Here is a 19,812-nt window from a genome sequence, read left to right as displayed (position 1 = left end):
CAAAAATGCAAGTGGCTCTACCCTACCTGCCTCTTCTTCACCCTTCTTGCGCACATGCAACCACGCACACACAGCACCGTGGATTCCAACCACAAGTTTTAAAAGCAATTACAAAGAAGGAAAGAAAAATCATTCAATCCTCATTTTACAAAGCAGGAACGTGGGCCTTAGAGATCAACAGGCCATAAGAATCTTCCTTCCCTTACTCAGTGGGTCAAAAAAAAAACCAAACAATGCTTCTAGACCTGTGGGAGGCATAATTCACATTTCATTTCCTGAACATGTCCTGTTCAAACCAGGATAACAAAATGAAGATGCTATGAAGTAAATCATACTCCAATTCTAATTTTCATTACATTGAGATTTTGCAAAAGAACTACAGAGCTATTGCAATCAACTACTCATATGTGGGAAACAAGCATGGGAGTTAATGAGGAGCAAAATCATCTCTCTAGAAATACTTCTTAAAACTTTTTTAAAACTTTTGAAGGAATATTAAAAGTGATCATATTTTAGGTAATTTATTTCAAGAATACTACAGAAGCAATTGCATTTAAAAATACCCAGAAATCAAAATTATATTTTAAAGAATGTATTCCATACACATACAATTAAACCAGAGTTCGTGCAGTGTCCAGAAGCAGATCTTAGGGGGCTTTTTTTAAACAAGAACAATGGCTCATTTCTTCAGAGGCGGATCACCCACATCATAATCATCCTCGTCTGGCATCACCAATGGCTCCCCAAAGATCAAAGACAAATTCATCTGGGAACGCAAATTCTCCAAGAGTTTCGTTGAGTGCCATAGAAAATTCATCTGGATTACTTTTGTCCTTTCCAGCTTCAAACATTGTGGTAGCTGTCAAAAATAATTTTAAAAAATTAATAATAAATGGAGATAGCAACAAGGGACTGAAAAAACGGCAATAAGAAAATTACTTTCTAAAATTCATATGCATATGTATCATATATTTCTAGTGCAAATGAAAACAGTAAGATATCCCTCTCACATATCAAGGTAGTAGAGGTATTTTTCAACAATCTGTCCCCTGCACTCAGGTTTGCAGCTGCCACCCCTGCCCTCTACCCAACCTTGAGGCCCATCATTTGGGGACCTCAGGCATTCCTGTGGGTAAAACAAGATCTCCTGAGAGAAAACCCTGTGGCTAACACTGGCAGGAAACTTAGAGTACTTCCCTCATCTCCCTATAGTCACTAGTTCTCTCTGCTTCCTCCTCCCATTCCCAACTATGATGGAGTCTAGTCCTCCCTCCCCAAAGGAAAAAAAAAGAAGACAAAGGATGGCAGCTTACAAGAGAGCAATAAAGCTAGGGAGAAGGAGAGGAAGACATACATCCACCCATGGAATCAAGGTATCTTTTCTGAGCTCCTCTCCTGTTTAGGACAGAAAGTGAAAGTGGTGCCCTTGTTCTGTTTTTCTAGTAAGCTGCCTAGCCCCATATTCTACGTCTGGGAACCAGCATCTTCAGGAGTACACATTCCCATGGGACTTGCCCCGAGGTGGCTGGGAGCCCATGAGGTTCAGCTGGTTTTTGCTCAGCCCCCTATAAGCACCAACAACCAGAAAGAGACAATATGAATGTGACTTGGGATTTGGGTGAAGAACTTCCAGGTGAAAGGGAAACACCAAATCCCAAGAGAAATACTCCAGCCTCTCTTTCCTCCCAGGTTAAGAATGAACTAATCAAAGTTCATACGATTTCCCTTAATGAGCACAAGATCTGGTCTTTCAGCTAAATCCAGTAGGGCTCTTCAGAGTAGATAAGAGCTGTTTCTCTTCCCAGTGGTTCAGTACTAACACAAGGCTAGGAAGAAAGGAGAGATGTGGCCCGTGGCCCACAAAAGGGCCCCATGATCAGAGCAGAAGCGGGGTGCGGGTGGAGTGACCAGGTACAGGGACCAAAGTTCTAGTAAGGTCAGGAGGGCTTCCATCTTGAGTAGGACAGGACAGTACAGACGTGGTGAGGAGGATATGGGGGCAGGAAGGAAGGACAGCAGTCCCAGCAATGAGAGATTGGTTACATACATGGAAATTCATCACAGGAGTCTATATATCAAGAACAATGGGAATCAAGTTTGTCACTGCTAGAGAAGGATAAATAAGGAAAGGGAAAAAACAAGAATTATTCCTAAAGAATTGTAATGCCAGATATCAGAGGAAATATATATATATATGTATATTATATATATATATATTCAATTGAGAGATTCTAAAAATATAAATGCATGAATACACACACACACATTTCTCAGTCCTGGAAGCATGACACCTCAAGAGTAATGAGAATACAAGGCACTCAAAATTTGGTTCTTAAATATCATTCCCCATTAAAAAGAATGAGAGTTTCTTGGAGAAGTGGTTGATTCCAAGGCTAGAGCAGGCAAAGTGCAATATGAACCGAGAGCATCTTGTACCAGAAAGAAAGTATTGTTTAAAAAATGATAGGAACATGTGAAAAGGACACAGAAGTCAGAGTGCAAGAGCTCCCACTGACAAAATCAGGGATAACTTTAGCATCAAAATAAGTAGGAACAGTAACAGATTATAACTCCACTGAATAAAATAGGAAACCATGACTCCATAATGAAATAGATGATTAATTGATTGATTACAGATAGATAAAAGAAAGAACTAAAGAAACTGATTCATGAGGAACAGTTTATTTACATAGTTTCAAAACATCTCCCCACAAAATACTTATTAAGGAAAATAACTTTACAATACAGAAACCTAACACCACCTAAGTCATCAAAGTGAACATAAATAAGAGAACAAATCAAAAACCTGTGCCTCCTGATAAGATGTAATGAAAAAAAGACAACACCACATTTATGATATTCCTGACAAAGAAGTGTGAAAACTTGAATGTAATTATGGGAAAAAAATTAGACAAACCAAAATTGAGGAAGATACTGGGGGAAAAAACCCTGACTTACACCCTTTCATGAACATCAAGTTCATGAAAATCAAGTAAAGAACAGGGAACTATAACTTGCAATCTCTGGTTTTGGTTCCTAGTCACAAGATAAGAAAAATGCTCTTCAAAATTCTCATACTCTAACCTTACAGTCCAAAATATACAAGCTCACTCATTCTGGCATAGGAGAAAAGTGAAGAAAACCCCCAAACTCAATACAATCCCAAAGCTGGTCAGACTTCCATACTTCTACGTGTTCTATCTCCACTATCGCAGCCGTTATTACTAGTAATAATTGCTAGTGATCATTACTAAGAATGATAATAGCCACATTTATTATTTGTGACGTGACAGGAATGTATTATTTAATTTGATGTCGTGGCAACCTTATAAGGTTGTTAATATTATGCCCCTTTTAAAGACATGGAAATTAAGACTCAAAAAGAAATTAAGAATAAAGCATGCACTTGAACATGTTATAAATTTTTGCTAATGCATTAAATATAAACATAGCTTTTAAATGTCCTTACAGGAAAATTAATGGTATAATTTTATACTTTTTGATAAAACATTAATCTCTGATTTAAGAGAAAAGCCAAAGAAACTTTAGCAAAATGAAGTACTTTTTAGAAAATTATAGCATATTAACATAGACAGATATTAAAATGAGTTTTATCCATTGACTATAATAGAGCTGCAATAATATTTAATATCTGACTACAATCTGGCAAAAATATTCCACTAAAAGAGAATTTTATACCCCATATAGTAGCTAAGTTCTGACCTCTAGTGGCAATTTTTCATTACTACCACTGAACTTTTTTTTTTTTTGAGAGAGAGAGTCTCGCTTTGTTGCCCAGGCTAGAGTGAGTGCCATGGTGTCAGCCTAGCTCACAGCAACCTCAAACTCCTGGGCTCAAGCAATCCTGCTGCCTCAGCCTCCCAAGTAGCTGGGACTACAGGCATGTGCCACCATGCCCGGCTAATTTTTTCTATATATATTAGTTGGCCAATTAATTTCTTTCTATTTATAGTAGAGACGGAGTCTCGCTCTTGCTCAGGCTGGTTTCGAACTCCTGACCTTGAGCGATCCGCCCGCCTTGGCCTCCCAGAGTGCTAGGATTACAGGCACGAGCCACCATGACCGGTCCACTGAACTATTTTTACATTATTTTAATGACAAATCTATTTTGGTGATGTAGATCAACGTATAGTTTCCATTAAGTTTTTAAATATTTAAGCAGAACTTTTAGATATAAAATATTACTACATGGTTAAAAATTTTGGTATCAAAGTCCCGGAATTAAATCTTAGCTCTTAACTTGTTAGGTAAACTTTGGGCAAATTACCAAACTTCTCTGAAACTCACTTTTCAAATCTATAAAACGGCAAATAACAGCATTTAGATAAATATTAATCATCCCCATTGTTAATTTAATCATGAAATCTGTAACTGGACCTCATTTTATGGAGGGTCTTCAGCCCTTATCTTCACTAAGACTTTTCATAAATAATAATATCAACCCATTTCCAACAAGTCACATAAGTCAAACTGCAAAAATCACAGCCAATTTAGAATACAATCTCTAATGAAAATCTATTTCCAGAATTTCATTGGCTTTATCTGAGAAGGATGACTTGGATAGTGTTCATTTTTTTTAATTTGTTGAAAAAAAAGAAAGTGATCCTAGGAAGAAATGTAATTATCCCTGTTAAAACACCATTAGTGTATACTTTTTCAGCAGTCATAAAAGACTTTATGGGAAAAATGACTGGGAACTATCATTTAGATTTCTTTTCCACACATCTCTGGATCTCTTAATAAATTAGAAATCCTAATTTTATTAAGAATGAAACAAAGAAAACTACTAAGCATTGATGAAAGAAATTGTAGATGACATAAACAAAACATAGAAAAACATCCCATGCTCATGGATTAGAAGAATCAATATTGTTAAAATGACCATACTGTCCAAAGTAATCTACTAATTCAATGCAATTCCTATCAAAATATCAACATCATTTTTCACAGAATTAGAAAAAGCAATTCTAAAGTTCATATGGAACCAAAAAAACAGCCCAACAGCCAAAGCAATCCTATGTGAAAACGACAAAGCTGGAAGCATCACATTACCAGACTTCAAATTATACTACAAAGCAAGAGTGGCCAAAATAGCATGGTGCTGGTATAAAAATAGACGTATAGATCAATGGAACAGAACAGAAAACCCAGAAATAAAGCCACCAACCTATAGCTAATTGATCTTCAACAAAAACATACTGGGCAAAGGACACTCTATTCAATAAATGGTGCTGGGAAACAAATGAAACTGGACCCCTATCTCTGACTATATACAAAAATTAACTAAAAATGGACTAAAGACTTAAATGTCTCGGTTCTTCCCTGGTCTATAAAAAAAAATAAATAAATAAATAAAAATTTTAAAAAAAGACTTAAATGTGGCCAGGCTCTGTGGCTCACACCTGTAATGAGCACTTTGGAGGCTGAGACAGGAGGATGGCTTGAGGACAGAAGTTTGAGACCAACCTGGGCCACATAGCAAGATCCCATCTCTAATAAAAAATTTAAAAATTAGCCAGGTGTAGTGGTGCATGCCTACAGTCCCAGCTACTCAGGAGGCTAAGGCAGGAAGATCGCTTGAGCCCAGGAATTCAAGATTACAGTGAGCTATGATCACACCACTGCTCTCCAGCCTAGGTGACAGTGAAAAAAGGGGTGGGGGGGACTTAAATATCTAAAACTATAAAAATTCTAGAAGACAATCTAGAAAAATTCTTCTGGACATTGACCTAGGCAAAGACTTGGCCGGGTGCGGTGGCTCATGCCTGTACTCCTAGCTCTCTGGGAGGCCGAGGTGGGAGGATCGCTCAAGGTCAGGAGGTCGAAACCAGCCTGAGCAAGAGCGAGACCCTGTCTCTACTAAAAATAAACACAAATTAATTGGCCAACTAAAACTATATAGAAAAAAGTTCGCTGGGCATGGTGGTGCACGCCTGTAGTCCCAGCTACTCAGGAGGCCAAGGCGGGCAGATTGCTCGAGGTCAGGAGTTCGAAACCAGCCTGACCAAGAGTGAGACCCTGTCTCTACCATAAATAGAAAAAAATTAATTGGCCAACTGATATATATAGAAAAAATTAGCCAGGCATGGTGGCGCATGCCTGTAGTCCCAGCTACTCGGGAGGCTGAGGCAGGAGGATTGCTTTAGCCCAGGAGTTTGAGGTTGCTGTGAGCTAGGCTGATGCCACGGCACTCACTCTAGCCTGGGCAACAAAGTGAGACTCTGTCTCAAAAAAAAAAAAACAGAAATAGACAAACAAGACATAACTAAAAAGCATCTGAACAGCAAAAGAAATAATAGAGTGAAGAGACAGCTTACAGAATGGGAGAAAATATTTGCAAACTATGCAAAGGACTAATATCCAGAATCTATAAGGAACTCAAATAACTCAAAATAAATAAATAGGCCGGGCGCGGTGGCTCAAGCCTGTAATCCTAGCACTCTGGGAGGCCGAGGCGGGCGGATTGCTCGAGGTCAGGAGTTCGAAACCAGCCTGAGCAAGAGCAAGACCCCGTCTCTACTATAAATAGAAAGAAATTAATTGGCCAACTAATATATATATGTAAAATTAGCCGGGCATGGTGGCGCATGCCTGTAGTCCCAGCTACTCGGGAGGCTGAGGCAGAAGGATTGCTTGAGCCCAGGAGTTTGAGGTTGCTGTGAGCTAGGCTGACGCCACGGCACTCACTCTAGCCTGGGCAACAAGCGAGACTGTGTCTCAAAAAAAAAATAAAAAAAAATAATAAATAAATAAATAATCCTATTGAAAAGTGGGCAAAGGACATAAACAGACATTTTTCAAAAAAAAGACATACAAATGACCAGCAAGCATATGAAAAAATGCTCAACATCACTAACCATCAGAGAAAGGCAAATTAAAAGCACAATGAGATACCATCTTACACCACCTTACACAGCCATCTTAACAGTCAGAATGGCTATTATTAAAAAGTCAAAAAATAACAAATGTTGGCAAGGATGTGGAGAAAAGGGAACACTTATACACTGTTGGTGGGTATAGAAATTAGTACAACTTCTGTGGAAAACACTATGGAGATTCCTCAAAGATCTAAAAATAGAACTACCATTAGATCCAGCAGCCCCACTACTGGGTATCTATCCAAAGGAAAAGAAATTTTTATATCAAAAAGATACCTGCACTGGAATGTTTATCACAGCACTATTCACAAAAGTAAAGACATGGAATCAACCTAAGTGTCCATCAATGGATGACTGGAAAAAGAAAATGTCACAAACACACATACACCATTGAATGCTACTCAGACACAAAAAAAGAATGAAATGGACAAAACTTGGGGGCCATTATCTTAAGTGAAATAACTAGAAACAGAGGCTGGGCGTGGTGGCTCACGCCTATAATCCTAGCACTCTGGGAGGCCAAGGCGGGCGGATTGCTCGAGGTCAGGAGTTTGAAACCAGCCTGAGCAAGAGGGAGACCCCGTCTCTACTATCAATAGAAAGAAATTAATTGGCCAACTAATATATATAGAAAAAATTAGCCGGTCATGGTGGCACATGCCTGTAGTCCTAGCTACTCAGGAGGCTGAGGCAGGAGGATTGCTTGAGCCCAGGAGTCTAAGGTTGCTGTGAGCTAGGCTGATGCCATAGCACTCACTCTAGCTTGAGCAACAAAGCGAGACTCTGTCTCAAAAAATATATATATATATATATATATATATATGTGTGTGTGTGTATATATATATATATATATATATATATATAAAACTAGAAGCAGAAAGCCAAATACTACACATTCTCACTGATAACTGGGAGCTAAACAATGTGAACACATGGACATAGAAAATGGAATAATAACATTGGAGACTCAGGAGGGTAGCAGATGGGCGAGGGATGAGGAATTACTTAATGGGCACAATATACACTATTTGGATAATGACTACACTAAAAGCCCAGATTTCACCACTATGCAATATATCCATGTAATGAAACTACACTTGTGAACCTTAAATTCATACAAATAAAAAAATTTAAAAATATATATATATATATATACAAAACTGAAAAATAATTAAATAAAAAAACTTAAGGGAATAGAATCATTCCCATTTTGCTCTTCTGCCTTCTGCCAAGGAAGGACACAGTAAGAGGACCCTCACCACACACTGAATACTGGCACCTTGATCTTGAACTTCCCAGCCCACAGAACTGTGAGCAATTAATTTTTATTGTTTATTTTTTAATAATAATAAATGTCTCATAATCCTTTTTGAGGATAATGTTTTAAATCATTTATTGTCATATCACTTTTTATAATTTTTTTTTTTTTTTTGAGACAGAGTCTTGCTCTAGAGCACCATAGCTCACTGTAACCTGAAACTCCTCAGCTGGAGTGATCCTCCTGCCTCAGCCTCCCAAGTAAGTGGGTCTACAGTAGCTGGGACTACAGATGCATGCCACCACTCCCAGCTAATTTTTCTATTTTTAGTAGAGATGGGGTCTCACTCTTGCTCAGGCTAGTCTCAAACTCCTGAGTTTAAGCAGTCCTCCTGCCTCGGCCTCCCAGAGTGCTAGCTAGGAATCCAGGCATGAACCACAACACCCAGCCTATAATTTTTTAAATATATGTTTATATTAACAAGTCCAGAATAATGTGATATCCACGTAATTCATATTAAGAATTAACATTTCTGAAAGCTAAGAAATACTAGGAATACATACAAGTAAATGTATTTATTTGTATGTTAAATAAGTGCCACATTTGTGATTTATATTTCATGCTAATCAGATCTGAATAATGAAAGAAATTCCCAATTTACCAGTGGTTAACATTCTTCAAATAATTATTTTCCTTACATTTTACCTCCCTAGGCGACTAATCACATTGCTAATCATGTGTAATAATAACAACTTTTCATGCCAATTGAAGGAATTTGCTACAGATGATTAATTAACCTTACAAAGGAATTGGTGGTTAATTTACAAGGAAATTGTGAGGAGTGTTTAGTGCCCTGAGTTTCTCAGAGTAAAAGAAAACTGATTTTTAAAAAATTATTGGCTGGATCCAGTGGCTCATGCCTATAATCTCAGCACTCTGGGAAGCCAAGGTGGGAAGATCACTTGAAGCCAGGAGTTCTGGATCAGCCTGAGCAAGAGCAAGAATCTGTCTGAACTAAAGATAGAAAAAACACAAAGAATACAAAGGAAAAATACAAAAATTAGCTGGGTGTGGTGGCGCATGCTTATAGTCCCAGCTACTCAGGAGGCTGAGGCAGGAGAATCACTTGAGCCCAGGAGTTTTAGGGTGCAGTGAGCTATGACGATGCCACTGCACTCTAGTCAGGGCAACAGAGTGAGACTCTACCCCAAAAAAAAAAGAAAGAAAAAAAATTGTTTCTTAATTCATTTATAATTATTTGTACTATTGTCCAACACTCTACCCTGTATACTTATATATTTTAATAACAAAAGGGCAAACTAATTTATTTAACTATTAACTATTCTCAATTTATACTTAAGTAACTATAAGGCCTGTATTCAAACATAAGTTCTGAAGCTGAGAAGTGTTTTAAGTTCCCATGTTTCAAAGTTGTGGTTCGCCTGAATTTGAGCTCAAAATCCAGCAATTGTTTGGATCAGAATTCCACTATTTTCACAGAGTTCATGGGAATGCATTAAAACTTTGTTATATTCTATCTTGCCACTAGGAATCATGATATATTTTCTTACCTTCTTTTAAATGAAGCTCAGGGAAAAATTATCTTTACTTACAAATTGCAAATATATTGATAAATTTGTATTTATGAAATGTATCAATTTTACTACATTTGTGATATTATAAGGACAGAATGTCTAACTCTTTAGGGCCACTAATTATTCTATATTATCTGTGTGTCTACTACACTTTCTGAGCTTTCTTATGATTTTTACAGTTGAGCCTAATGTTGTTCCAGGGTAATTGTATCAGATGAAAATATCATTAATTTTTGGTTTATTTTTTCAAAGTTTATATCTTTTTGGTCCTGGTGCTGTTTACTCTGATTGCATGGCTACTGCTTCCAGGAAAATATTGAGTAAAATACTTTTTACTTGGAAAAAAAAAAAATCTAGCAATTGATATGTTAGTTCCTGAATCTTCTAATAGTCATACAGTTATGCTATTTGAAAACTTCTCGACTGAATAGAAATGCATTATATTATTCTGCCAGTAATACTACCTCGTTAAGTAGAGTTAAAGGGTACTACCATTCCTAAATCCCATATACCCTCATTTGCACATGCATTTGCACATCCGTCACAGGCCCATCTCACATATGCACATCCTGATATTTTTCCAAATGCAAAAGAACTGAGAAGAAAAATTGTAAGACACTGGTTTTCAGCTTTAACATCTTGTCTGCTTAGAGCACAAATTTGTTACATGCAAATTTTTTATTTTTCTTCAAGGAGGAAGAAACAGAGTACCAATGTTTTTCAGTTACAGACATCATCTGTACATTCAGTATAAAAATTCTAAATTTCAAGCAGGCAAGAAAAAATAAACAGATTTTGTCAAATAAAATTTATAGGAGGCCATTGGTTTGGACTCCTGCACTAGGCCCAACAGACGAAACCAAAATGGAACTACTCATGCTGAAGTTCCATTCACCAAGCCACAACTAAATTGTTTATCTGATCTAAGAAATCAGGAAAGGGAGATATCATAGCCAAATCCCCAAACAGGCCAGTTTTAGCTGGCATAAGCAAGTCCCCTCTGCTTTAACCTTTATAAGGAAAGCAACCTTAAAATGGCCAATCTGCTTCTTGCTCTGTTTCTGCTTTTTTCAGCAGTTTTCTGTCTATAAAGCCAAACTCCTCTGCTCAGCTCATCAGAACACCCATTCTATTTTATAGAACAGGCTGTTGCCTGATTCTAGAATTGCAAATAAAAGCAATTTAAGATCTTTAAGCTAAATTGGTTTTAAATCTTGTCTTTTGACAATTCCAAAAGGAAAATGGAAGATGAGTGGAAATAGAAAAGAGAAGGATATCATAGCTGAGGCCTGTGTCTAAAAAAAAAGGAAAGAAAGAAAAAAGAAAAGAGAAGGATGAATGAGCTTCAGCTACTCCAACTGGTAGCAGGTAAACAAAACAGTCAAGTCCTTGACTTTAAAAAATGTATTAAGTACCTGATTCAAACACACACCCACAAATGCTTACAGGTACAAACTCCTCCGCTGGGGTATACATTTACTCTTTTCCCCACCAAGCATCCCACTTTCCCTTCTTAAGGGAAGGGATATCTTGCTTCTACACAGGAAATGCCAGGCCTTTCATCCTCTTGACCCTTGTATTTCAGGCTTACTCTGAGCCCCAGAGGTAGGGCATTTGACCCAGACCTAACCCTCTCCTGACATCAGTGGGTCACTTCAGCCAACCAGAAAAATCAGAGACAATCTTGGGCATTTTGTTTGAATGGCTCAAGTCATCTCTCTTAAGAGAGGTCCTCCCTCTTTCCCATTGTCCTTGATGCCAAGAGGATGTAGAGGGTGGAGCCATGGCAGTCATTCTGGCTCTATGAGGGAGGGCCTGAAGGGACCAGGGAGGGATACCATGAGGGCCTAAAATGAAACCAGAATTGAGAGAAGAGAAATCACATCCTGATAACAGCATGAGAACTCTGGATCTAGCTTCTTGATGCCAAGATCTATCTCAGTACTTTTCAGTTATAAGAACCAATAAATTTCTCCTTTTTTCCTTAAACTTGTTGGAGATAGGGTTTTTTTGTTTCATTTTGATTTTAGTTTTTGTCATTTGTAACCAATAGAGTATTCACTAATAAACCAAGACCCTGACATCTTAATAATGACATAAAAAATACACAGAAATTTAATTGCTCAAATGCCCATATTAGTCATATGCCAAATGTGTCTTCTTCATATTTCTGATTCATTGTTTTATGGGATTTCAGTAGCTCTATTTAATGGTGCGCAGTTTTAATATCATAATAAATATACAATTTAATCAGTATAAATTTGATTGTATCAAATAATTATGCTTTTCATATGTATCATTTATAAAATTATTTTCAAATATATTTTTTAAATCCATAAAACATGACTGGAAAAGATATTATTAGTCACAGTTTATAGACTAAGAACTAACCAAAATTTTTAAGTGTTGACCTGGCCCTAAGACCTCATACCTAGTAAGTGATAAGGATCAGGACTTTTTTTCATTATTCTTTATTATCTTTATATTCATCATTCATCACTCCACAAATACTTTTTATCTTGAAAAGTATAATTGGCTATAAGTGCAAACAAGTCATAAGTAAGCATTAAGTTCCATCAAAGTAAGAGATATAAGACTTTTTAAAATAGTATAATCTTACCTAAATCAATATCTCGAATTCCCATGTACAATTCAAGAAGATCATCAATCTTTTCAATTGCCTTTGCTTTGGTTTCAGAAGGCTGTATCAAAGAAGAGAGAAATAACATAATACATTACATTTATATTGAAATTTCATGATTTGTGGGGCATATATAAGGAGAAATCTGATGTGCAGCCAGGTCATAGTTGTATACTTCAGCTAATTTTAATGGAAATAGATCTTCTACAATGTGCTCTGTAACTAAATACAAATCAATACAGCAAATACTTATATTTAGTGTCAGCATTAAGTGTTACAGATTCAAAACAGAAAAGCCAGGAACACAGTTCTTAAGTAGCTAACAATCTAGAAATGAGGAGAGATGTGAAAATAAATAATTGTATAACAATTTTTAAAGCATAAAAAAGGTACAGAAGCATCACAAGGGAGGAAGCAACTTTATTTCTCTAATAGTCATGGAAGATTTCCAAAAGAAGGTGACTTAACAACTGCAAGATGAACAGGAGATAAGCAGGGGAGGGCACGTCAAGCAGAAGGCAATAGATAGGCAAAGTCTACCTGATGTAACAGAGTCTGAGAGAAGATGACATCAAGTCAGAGGGACTGCAAGAAGTCCCATGTGACTGGAGAACACAGTGACAAACATGACTAGGTCGGAAGGGGTCCTTTGCCATGAGGATTTTGGTCTCTATTGTGCAGGCCAGCATCTCCAAACTTTTGATGGCTCACCCTAATAGTAAAACATTTCTGAACATATATCCTTATGATTTGTGTTAGTTAATTTTATTGTACCACTTATAAATTATATACATGTATTACCATATTGATATGTTGTATACATTACAAAAATACCCTTAAAAAGGGAAATTTTATAAAAATGAGATAATAATGAAATTATTTATTTTTTGTTTATTTATTTATTTATTTATTTGGTGGGGTAGAGATGGAGTCATGCTATGTTGCCCAGGCTAGTCTCAAACTCCTGGCCTCAAAAGACCCTCCTGCCTTGGTCTCTCTAAGTGCTGAGATTGCAGGTTTGAGCCGCCACACCTGACCTGAAATAGCATTTTTAAAATACTTTTTGTGTTAGGCATCAATGGTACCAAAACATTTTTGCTCTTCCTAAAACTATCATTAAAAGTTTCATAAAAAGAAACATGATTGTATAAGTCTTAATATTCTTTTAAATTTTGGGTTTACTATTGGATACATTCTGATTCTAAGTTCAGTTGATTTCAAAACTTGGTTTTAAATGGTTTCATAGCTAAAAAAAGGAATTGCCCAAAGATGTTAAATACTCAACTCTAGGTGCAAATATAGAATTCGTGATTAGTTAGATTGTAAGAATTTCACATTACTTTTAATATTGTTATAACTATATGTTGCTTTGTAGTCTCAAAATGTATTAAAATCAGGCATTTTTTTTTTTTTTTTTTTTTTTTTTTTTTGAGACATAGTCTCGCTTTGTTGCCTAGGCTAGAGTGAGTGCCATGGCGTCAGCCTAGCTCACAGCAACCTCAAACTCCTGGGCTCAAGCAATCCTTCTGTCTCATCCTCCCAAGTAGCTGGGACTACAGGCATGAGCCACCATGCCCGGCTAATTTTTTTATATATATTAGTTGGCCAATTAGTTTCTTTCTATTTATAGTAGAGACGGGGTCTCGCTCTTGCTCAGGCTGGTTTCGAACTCCCGACCTCGAGCAATCCACCCGCCTCAGCCTCCCAGAGAGCTAGGATTACAGGCGTGAGCCACCGCGCCCGGCCTAAAATCAGGCATTTTATAGCAAATGAAAATTTATTTCCTTGAAGATATTAGTACAATTTTCTCACATTTTTATTTACAAGAACTAAGCCTTAAAAACAATAACAGAGACGACATATTGCTCTTGCCTTCATTACAGTGTATTTTGAATTGTCTGTGTAAAGCAACCGGCTATGCAAAGTAATCTAGGTATTAACCTTTGTATCTATCCAGTCATATTATAAGTGATGGTCACAGGTGTCAGTATCCTTATACACAATGGCCACCAATATTTCACCATTTGAATAGCTCCTATTAGCTATTGATTAGCTCTTGATGTATACCTCTTCTCTACCCACGTTCTGTTTGCCTGGGTTGCGTCCTCACCTTTTCTGGTTTGCAGAGGTTTCTTAATTTGTCTCCCTGCCTGCAGTCTTCAGGTTCTCAAATCCATCCTGCTCCACAACCAATCCCCTAGAACCAAGGGATTTTTCTACAACACAAAATTGACTGTGTTGCTCTCCTTGCAATTCCTAAATGGCTCTCTCATGATGCCCAGGCCCTTCACCTCCTAACCCCAGCCTAAACCTTCAGCCTTATCACCCCCAACCAGATACTCCCAGTACCCGATTCCCCAATCTCATGGGAGGCTTACAAGGCCCTCAAGCCCATCATTGTTTCATGCCTAGAATACTCTTCTTCTTCTCATTTTGAACCCACTCACTCATTTCTTCTAGAAGGAAACTCTCCCTGACTTCCTTTCTTTCCCTATCACAGATAACAGTTGATGAGTCCCTTCTTCGTGACAGTGTATATCCTGTACATACTTTCATTAACCCTGTCCCGCTGGCCTGTAAGAGCTTCTTTTCATGCCTCTCTCCCTTTAGAGGAGAAACAAGGTCGTTATGCATCTTCGCATCATCAGCACCTAGACTGTGCCTGTCTCAACAAGCACATATTGAATAGAGTACGAGGTATGCAAGTGCAGTATCTTATAGTTTTCAGCATTTGTGCTAGGTTATAAGGGAGTGATTTGTTTCAAATCCTGTAAATCCTTTAAATCCTTAAGTGTTTGAAATTTAAATTGTAGGTCATTTGTATCAGATTTAATATTAGCACCAAACCAGCTTTTTCCTTTCATTATGAGCTATTTTTAATTGCCCTATTTAATTAAACAGGCTATGAAAATAGGAATGGATTTTTAGATGTTTATCTTTGAATGAATCTTTCCTATGTCCCCAGATAGACTTTAAGCTACTCTTTTTCATCCCAGCAACTTATATGTGGCTTGTGTTTACATAAGTAAATATTTATGAATTATGCTATTAGAACATGCAGACGCTTCTTCCTTTGCGAGCTGTTTAAAGGTCTGCCCATTTTTCCTCGAAGCCCTGAGAAAAGACAGAGTTGAGCTTCTCCTTGCTCCCCACTGCTGGCCCCTTCCCTCTATTCTTCCACTGGGGTTTGTCCGGTCCTTCAATAGACAGTTACTGGCCCTCCACAATATGCCAGGCAGTGTGTTGGGCAAGTGGGAAAGCAAAGGCTCAAAATGACCAGAAGTCACTGTCCTGGGTTTTCTTCACGTGCCTCATCATCTGATTTGCAAAATGCTTTTGGCTTTCCCAGGTCTCTTAGCTGCCATTTGCTTCCTGATCAATCCTTTCTTTCCCCCAGAACCAAAGCACCCCACTCAGAATCTTCCTCCGGATTCCCCAAAGCTGATAACACCCTGAGTGGCTCAGATATTCCTAAGGCTACCTTGGCCTCATGGGCGCTTGAATGTCTGCTCTAACCAACCACTCCCATGGCTGACCCTGGGGCACTGTCACCCAACCAGCTCTGGGATCCCACTCTGTGAGACAGCCTCCCGACTGCTCACCTGTGTCCTTTGTTCTTCAAACACATGGGAATCCTGGGAGAGTGTCACACACACAGAGGCCTGTGCCCATGCCCGCAGGAGTTCCCGGCCCTCAGACACCTACCCAACTTCCCTTCACCTGTGGGATGACTTCATTCCCATTTCCGTCGCTGTTGCGTGCGGACCTGCTGCTTGTCACTCAGAATCTTCACCACTGCCACCCCAACCCTGCTGTTCCCTTCTTCCACCCTTCTTGCCTTCATTTGTCTCTTCGCCTTCTAGTGTTTTTCACTCAAACACTGACTTTTATACAGACACAGTCAGTCCATCAGCAAAACCCTTGCTTTTTTCAAGCTAAAATGAATCCTTAATTAATTAATTAATTCAGCAAAGATCTGAGTTCCTTTGATATATCAGGTCCTATTCTAGGTGGTGGTGACACAGCAGCGAACAAGACATGAGCAAAGGAGCTAGGCAACAGACAAAATTAAATAAATAAAGACATGAGTCCTACGGTATTTAGTGCTTTGAAGAAAACAAACAGTCTGGGCGTGGTGGCTCAGGCCTGTAATCCTAGCACTCAGGGAGGCTGAGGGAGGATCGCTTGAAATCAGCAGTTCGAGACCTGCCTCAGCAAGAGCGAGACCCCATCTCACTAAAAAAGAAATAAATTAGCAGGGCAACTAAAATAGAAAAAAATATATATATATTAGCCAGGCATGGTGGCGCATGCCTGTAGTCCCAGATACTCGGGAGGCTGAGGCAAGAGAATTGCTTGAGGCCAGGAGTTTGAGGTTGCTGTGAGCTAGGCTGATGCCTCGGCACTCTAGCTTAGGCAACAGAGTGAGACTCTGTCTCAAAAAAAAAAAAAAAAAGAAAGAAAGAAAAGAAAACAAAGGCATGGGAAAGTGGGCAGTAGGAGGGGTGGAGGAATTGCTATTTATACAGGACACTCAGAAAAGGCCTTTGACGTGAGCACTCAGGCCAAGAAAACAGCAACACAGAGACCCTGGGGTGGGGATACAACTGCAGCATTTGGGGACAGGGAGGAAACTGATGTGGCTGATGCAGAGGAAGCCAGGCAGGAGTGGTAGGAAGTGAGATCAGAGAAGAAATGCGGGATCATGTTGGTCTCTCTGAGGAATTTAGCTTTTATTCTGAAAGACATGGGAAGCCACCAGAGGGTTGTGAACAGAAAAGTAACATAACCTCGCTTGTATTTTTAAAGGATAATTCTGGCTGCTGCTGAGCATAAATGGAAAGAGGGCAAGGAGGAGCACGAGGAGAGTAAACAGAAGGTGACAGCAATACACAGGGTGAGATGATGGTGCCTCGGGCCATGGTGGTGGGACAGAGGAAGAGAGTGGAGGTTGGACTCAGGTCTCTCGATGAGGTAGATCCACCAGGATTTGCTGATGGAAGCGATGTGGGATGAAAAAGAGAAGGGTCAAAGATGAGTACAAAATCTTGTACTTGAGAAGAGGAATTTATAAATATAATCTTTCATTATCAAAGTCTTCTTAAGTATCTTTAGTCCTACAGGTAGCTCTGAGACGAATTCTGCTCAGTTTTTGAGACAGTCCAGATGTCTACGGATTCTAGAAAAGTCATCTGCAGGCAGCTGAGAATTTCTATAGGTCATAATTTCTCACACACTTAGTTTCTATATTTCCTTTAGCCTTCAGTAATTTCCATATTGCTTAAATAATGAACTAAAAGTCCATGTTTTAATTAGAATGAATGGCATTTTATTTAACTTTGTCATTTTTGCCTTTATTTCCAACTCTAATAAACATGAATATCTATACATTTCCAAGCAGAATAGGAAGTAAATAAACATAACATACCACTTCTTCTATGGTGGCATGACCTTTTGGCCTCAGGCGAAGAGTTTCCCTTCCGGTACCAATTTTTTCTGCTGATGACTTTCCAGCTTTTGACCTTGGCCCTATTTCTATAAATATACAAAGAATGCAGAAAGGTACATATATTCAAGAAGAATTCCAACAGATTGCTGTGAAAGCTACTGTAGTTCTTATCACAAAACTATAGATAATTATTGTAGAGATATGATAAAAGGCATGCCTTCTTATAGAATTTCCCAAACTAAAATAAATTCACCTCTCATCCATTATTCTCATGTGGGAATCTGTATGAGAGAGTTCTGACTACAAAAAGAAAACGGATTACGTGAAATGTACAGATGGGAAAGACTGAAAGTTATAAGTAAGAAAAAATAAAACCATTAGCTATATTAGAAGAGTAAAGAAGGGTAAGTGGCAAGAAAGCAGCAGAAAAAGTTCAGCTGGACTTCATCAAGGTCATGAAGAAGGGGAAGAATCAGGTCTTGAAAGAACAGAGGACAGAGGCACTATAATTTGAGGACCTGCCCTCTACCTGATGCTTTATGTGCAAAATTCCATTTATTTAATACATACCAACCTACAAGGCGTGTTATAACTCTCATTTTTCAGATAAGGGACTTAAACTCAGTAAGAAATGAGGCTGGGATTCAAAACCAGGTCTTACGGGTACAGACCACATTCCAGATCCTACTATATGTTTTCCTCAACAACACTCGAGCCCCACACTTCTTGGAAGCAATTTTATCACTTGGAAGTAATAAAATCAGAGATGGCATACTAAGAGAGCCAGATTCCTAAAGGAAAAACGCCTGGGAGCAGGTTCCAAGGCAGGAATTCTCCAACAGCAATGATAAAGAAAGGAGTTAGAGTCCACATGAAGCCACTCCTTTCCTTATGCTTGTTTTTTCTGTTGTGTATTGTTTTTTGTTTTTTTTTCAGTGCACCAAGAGTCACCCCCAATACCAAGCAGAAACATAAATGAGTGAAAGGGAAGGGCAGGGACCAAGGATAATGGAAAGGATAATGCAGGCCAGTCCCACAACTTACTACCCTGTGGGAATGCAGGCCCTGCACACCCGGATCTACTTTTTTGCAAAGAAACTGGATACTCAAGAGTCTTTTATGAATCTCTCGATTTTTAAGTTTTTTAAGTTTAGGCAATTAAGTCAAACTTTTAAAAACAACATGTTGGCAAAAATAAAAGAGATCTATGGGTCAGATTCCAATTGCAGGCCACCAAGATTTCAACCACAGTCTCTTGAAACATCCCTAGACCCCTTAACTGAGGACTCTATGTGGCAGCAGTTTGGGGCAAGGCAAGAGGTGGATGGGGAGAGGGATGCCACACCAAAGAACTGGAAACAACTGAGCTCCGGTGAGGAGACACAGGCAGGTCAGAAAATAAGAGTGGATGGTGAGGTCTATGCAAAGCTGTCAAGAGACAGACATAGAGGCCAGGAGCGGTGGCTCACACCTGTAATCCTAGCACTCTGGGAGGCTAAGGTGGGCGGATTGCTCAAGGTAAGGAGTTTGAAACCAGCCTGAGCAAGAGCAAGACCCCGTCTCTACTATAAATAGAAAGAAATTAATTGGCCAACTAATATATAGAGAAAAAATTAGCCGGGCATGGTGGCGCATGCCTGTAGTCCCAGCTACTCGGGAGGCTGAGGCAGGAGGATTGCTTGAGCCCAGGAGTTTGGGGTTGCTGTGAGCTAGGCTGACGAGACGGCACTCATTCTAGCCTGGGCAACAAAGTGAGACTCTGTCTCCAAAAAAAAAAGAGACAGACATCGAGTGGCCCACAAGAATGCATTCTTGCTTACTTAGAACCTAGAATAATTCTCATCTTCAGCCAAGTACTGTTTTGCTATTGGGAATCTATGCCAAAGCGATCAAGGATTTTGCATATCAGTTTTAACCTACATTCAGGAAAAAATTCACTAAAACATTAAGTTTTCCTCTGAGAATGAAAT

General features: G+C 38.6%; 1 protein-coding gene across 1 annotated transcript in view; it reads right to left on the bottom strand.

Moving 5' to 3' along the window:
- Positions 1-335: 335 nt before the first annotated feature.
- The window catches only part of GIPC2 (GIPC PDZ domain containing family member 2), an 83,917-nt gene continuing 64,440 nt past the window's right edge, over positions 336-19,812 (bottom strand). The window contains exons 4-6 of the mRNA XM_012787336.3: positions 17,822-17,928; positions 12,373-12,454; positions 336-859 (exon numbers count right to left, since the gene is read on the bottom strand). Of these exons, the coding sequence (XP_012642790.1) occupies positions 714-859; positions 12,373-12,454; positions 17,822-17,928 (335 nt within the window). The 3' untranslated portion in view covers positions 336-713. The remainder of the gene's footprint in view (positions 860-12,372; positions 12,455-17,821; positions 17,929-19,812) is intronic.

The sequence above is a fragment of the Microcebus murinus genome, chromosome 2, assembly GCF_040939455.1.
Source record: "Microcebus murinus isolate Inina chromosome 2, M.murinus_Inina_mat1.0, whole genome shotgun sequence".
Lineage (NCBI taxonomy): Eukaryota > Metazoa > Chordata > Mammalia > Primates > Cheirogaleidae > Microcebus > Microcebus murinus.
This window is presented reverse-complemented; position numbering and strand designations above follow the sequence as displayed.